Genomic DNA, 4,097 nt, shown 5'->3' on the forward strand with positions numbered 1-4,097 from the left:
GCAGCGCAGAGCGAATTTATTGCTGCTCGGGCAATGACTCGAGCCACCGAGGGTCCTTTCTTCAAGGGTTTGGCACCAGGATGAGGACAACTGTGGCCGTGTATCCGGGCATTCCTCGCAGCAGCAGCTGCTGCATCTGGGGCGTCAGTCCGGTCCCGGTCAGCGGCTGCGACATGACGATGGGCGACTTGTTGCCGGGTACAGCGGGAGACATGTTGGCCATGCTCATGCCGCCCATACCCATTCCCATTCCGCCCATGCTACTCATGCCCATACCCATGCCGCCGCCCATGCCGCCGCCCATGCCGCCGCCCATGCCGCCGCCCATGCCACCCATGCCCATCATTGGGGACATGGGCCGGGACCCGCTGCGGTTGATCCTCTCGCCGCTCATGTTGACAACCACGGTAGTCGAAGGAGTCTTGAAGGCCATCGGCGGCGACCCGGGCGGCAGGGTGGTGGTCTGCGGGCCCATCTGCTGACCCACGTCTCGGGTCTGCATGGGGGGCAGGCCGCCGCCGCCGCCGCCTCCCCACATGCCCATGCCCATGGGCATCTGCATGGGCCTCGGCGGGGGCCAGCGGCCGTAGCCGTAGGGGTCGTCGTATCCGCCGAATCCGCCAGCCTGGGACGGGGCCTGGCCACCACCTCTCCGCGGCGGGTAGCAGGTGATGTCGACGTAGAAGTCGTCGTCGTAGCCGTCATCGTACATGGACTGTGCCTCGCTATAGTAGCCGCCCATCTTCATCGGCTGCACGGCGCCAGGCGCACCGGGAGCCGCGCCGCCACCGGCCGCGGGGGCTGGTGCAGCCCCCGCGGCCGGGGCAGCACCAGCGGCGGCTGTGCCCGGAGAAGCCTTGGGCGAAGATCCAGCGTCAGATCCTCCTCCGGATCCTCCTCCCTCTTCGGTCGCGGAGCCATCTCCCTCAGAATCTTTCTTGGGCGACTTGCCTTTCTTGCCCTTTGGAGACTTTCCTTTCTTGCCTTTCTTGTCCTTGGAGCCGCCTTTCTTGCCTTTCTTGTCCTTGGAGCCGCCCTTCTTGCCTTTCTTGCCCTTGGAGCCGCCCTTCTTGCCCTTTCCCTTCTTCGCATCATCGTCTTCTTCCTCGGGCATGGCGGCGAATGGGAGGTGGCCGCGGCGATGAAAGGGATCGCCTCAGCGGCGGCTGCGCGCAAAGGAAAACAGGCGCAAGTGAGCCAAGGGAAATATTGAAAAACTGTTGGGCCTACAAGGAATAATGCATACTATGTGAAATAAGAAGGGTGCTTGAACACTGAAAACGGCTATGAGCCATGTGGTACAACACGCTATACATTCACCTAGAAGCAGTGTCATGTGCGACCCAGGCAATGCGACCAGACATGTGGCCACTGGTGGCAAAGAAGACGAACAGTCATAGCAATGAAATTAGAAAGTTATCGCAAAGGGAGAGAAAAAAGGATGCCTGCCCGATGTCGCGAAGGTAACATGCATTGGGCTACCTAGGGGGCTGGCCGATCCTCAAGGACGCATGCGAGCTGGAAAATTGCAAACTAAAATTGACCGCTAGATGCTCTAGCGATGGCAAAAGACCACAGTCGAATACGGATGGGAAAAAAACAGTCGTCGAGGGCAGGCTGCATAAAGAGTGCCTAGCTAGAAGGCTGGTTAGGCTTGGCAGGGAGCGAGCGTTCGAACGCGCGCGCTACGCCTAACCGACGGCGAGGTCCACGCTAGCGGCGGTTCAGTCGCAGGATCGAACCCTGGAAAACGTTAAGGCGTAAGGAGGCGAAGGACGCCAAAGCAGGCTCACCCGGATGGAAGGGGAAACCCTAGGAAGCCTAAGCAACCAGCCTCCCGAAGGACAGCTGGGCCCAAGCTATAGGGTCGGAGGCATCCCCGAACGCGACCGTCCGCTCCAATGGCAGTGTTCGGACTGGTCAGCGCAGCGGACGTTGTAGCGCGAGACCACGCGGTTCACGGGCGGGCGTGCCTGCCGGTGGCTCGAGGCGCGAGACCGCGTGCCGCGCCCTTGGTTCCCAAGTGGAAGACGACGATGACGAAGTATATCGTGACGATGATGACGATGATGATGGCGATGACAGTGATCACGCGCGTCTCCTCTCGCGCTCTTGCGGAGTGAAAGGCGGAACAGGTGCGCGCCGTGGTTTGCGGTTTTATCACAGCCTTAATAAAATGGGGTCCAAGGGTTCACAGAATCGATACAAAGCCATAGACGTCTCGAAAAAAAAAGGCAAGCCTCAGCCGGAATCCAACGCTTCGACAGAGTGATTTGCCTACGTCAGTAATCCCCAACTGTTGTTGCCTTGGAGTGCAATTATAGGAGAGGAGTACAGCGAAGCACAAGAGGAATTAATAGCCTGAAGGGCTTTCAATGCTGTTTAAACACTGACAAGCAGTCTGCATAGCATTCGGAGTCTGTTTCGCGATGCCCTTGCAAATTCTGAGATTATTGCCGCTATAAGGACATACACAAAAAGAAAACAATTCCGGCGGCATGACCCCCCGTGAAGCCGACATTGTCTCCTTTTGTGTATGTGTTTTCGTGCGATTTCTTTAAGCGGGAGTAATGTCCCAGGGCAAGTTCCAACTAGAACAATTACAAGTTCTTCTGAAACTCTTCTTCTGAAACTTCTTCAGCGGTAGTTCTGAAACCAGTGATTGAACAAACGGTCGCCGGCAAGTGATGGCAAGTGATCGCGACAGCCGACGAGATGGTAGCCAAGGCAACGGCCAATCGCAAACCAATCTCTCTTGCGATAAACTTTACGAGCACGGCCTCTGGACTCCGATTCGCAAAGCTCTTCCTAAGCAAGGACGGTAGGGTGACCAATCGCAGCAGCTAACGCCAGGGCCGCGAACGAGCCGATACCGAAAGCCCTGGACTTCGACGAATGCAACTCCCAAATTGAACGTCTTCTTCTAACCGTGATTCTGGATGCTAGAATTCTGTATCATCGATAGCTGTGACCAAAAAGTGGAGGAGGGGGGTATTCTGTAAGATGTGTCCACCGATTGGACGTGTCCATTTCAGCTGCTTAAGTGCTGATTGGCTGGGCTCGGGTAACATCAAGGAGGAGGCACGCGACCCCCAGTCAGTATATCCCTCCTCGCTGATACAGCTCCAGCCAATCGGCAGCGACCGAAACGGGACAGCCGCGTCAACTAATCGTTTCGATGAAAGGTGAAATTATCATCCACCCGAATGTAGCACGAAGTTACAAAGGAAACCTTCGGGTGGGTGAGAATTTTGCCTTTCTCGAATACTTCGTCCACCTTGCGGGATTCCGCAGAACTGATTTGCCATTTGTTTCGACCTCGGTACACCGATTCGACCGGATGGTTTTTGGGAGCTCAAACTGCTGAAAGCGCGCTCATTCAGGCCACGTCGTGCGCATGCAGCCGAACACTACGCGGAGCGAAACAACGTAGAAATGAGATGGCCCACTCACAAGGCGAGGCTCCTGGGCGGTTCCCTGGAGGCTGCTCTGGAACGGCCGACCGTGCCTCGTCGACGGCTGCGGCCCGTGGCAGGACACGAGCGAAGCTCGTGAGGGAGATCGCGAGCGCCCGCGCTGGGGCTGACACTGCTGTAGGCGTGAAGCTGCGAAAAACAAAAAAAAAAAGAAGACGAAGAACGATTGTATTTCCCGAAGGCACCATGCCGTGCTGCGCTAAGGCAGCACAAGTTTCGAACGTTCGGAGTAGTGACGTCACAGCAGTAGCCCCATATTCCATGTATTGCAAGAGAAGTGCGTGCAAGCGAGCAAGGGTATTCACGGTGTTCGCGGATGGTCTAACCCGCCGTGGTGGGGCAGTGGCTTTTGCGCTGCTAAGCGGCAGGGCGCGGGATCAAATCCCGGCCGCGGCAGGCACATTTCGATGGGGGCGAAAATGCATAAATGCCCGTGTACCCTGGACTGTACCCTGGATTGGGGTGGACGCTAAAGAACCCCGGATAGTCAAAATTGATCTGGTGTCCCCCACTACGACGTGCCACATCTTAGTTTTGCACGTATGAATCCTAAACTTTTTTTTTATTTACGCATGGTCTGCAATAGAAACGTCCGATGACAAGAGCGACGTCATAATTTCG

The 4,097-nt window shown here is 56.7% G+C and overlaps 1 protein-coding gene across 2 annotated transcripts; it reads right to left on the reverse strand.

Moving 5' to 3' along the window:
* LOC126539054 (uncharacterized) lies at positions 1–3,559 on the reverse strand. 2 transcript variants are annotated; one of them, XM_050185766.3, is made up of 2 exons: positions 3,454–3,559; positions 1–1,166 (listed from the first exon to the last, which is right to left on the reverse strand). In XM_050185766.3, exon 2 carries the CDS (start codon positions 1,112–1,114, stop codon positions 62–64), a length of 1,053 nt encoding a protein of 350 aa, XP_050041723.2. In that variant the 5' UTR covers positions 1,115–1,166; positions 3,454–3,559; the 3' UTR covers positions 1–61. The 2 variants fall into 2 exon arrangements, with proteins under 2 accessions (XP_050041723.2, XP_050041722.2); XM_050185765.3 differs by lacking the exon at positions 3,454–3,559 and adding an exon at positions 1,794–1,935.
* Between the last annotated feature and the right edge of the window lie 538 nt (positions 3,560–4,097).

Source organism: Dermacentor andersoni, chromosome 11, assembly GCF_023375885.2.
Source record: "Dermacentor andersoni chromosome 11, qqDerAnde1_hic_scaffold, whole genome shotgun sequence".
NCBI lineage: Eukaryota > Metazoa > Arthropoda > Arachnida > Ixodida > Ixodidae > Dermacentor > Dermacentor andersoni.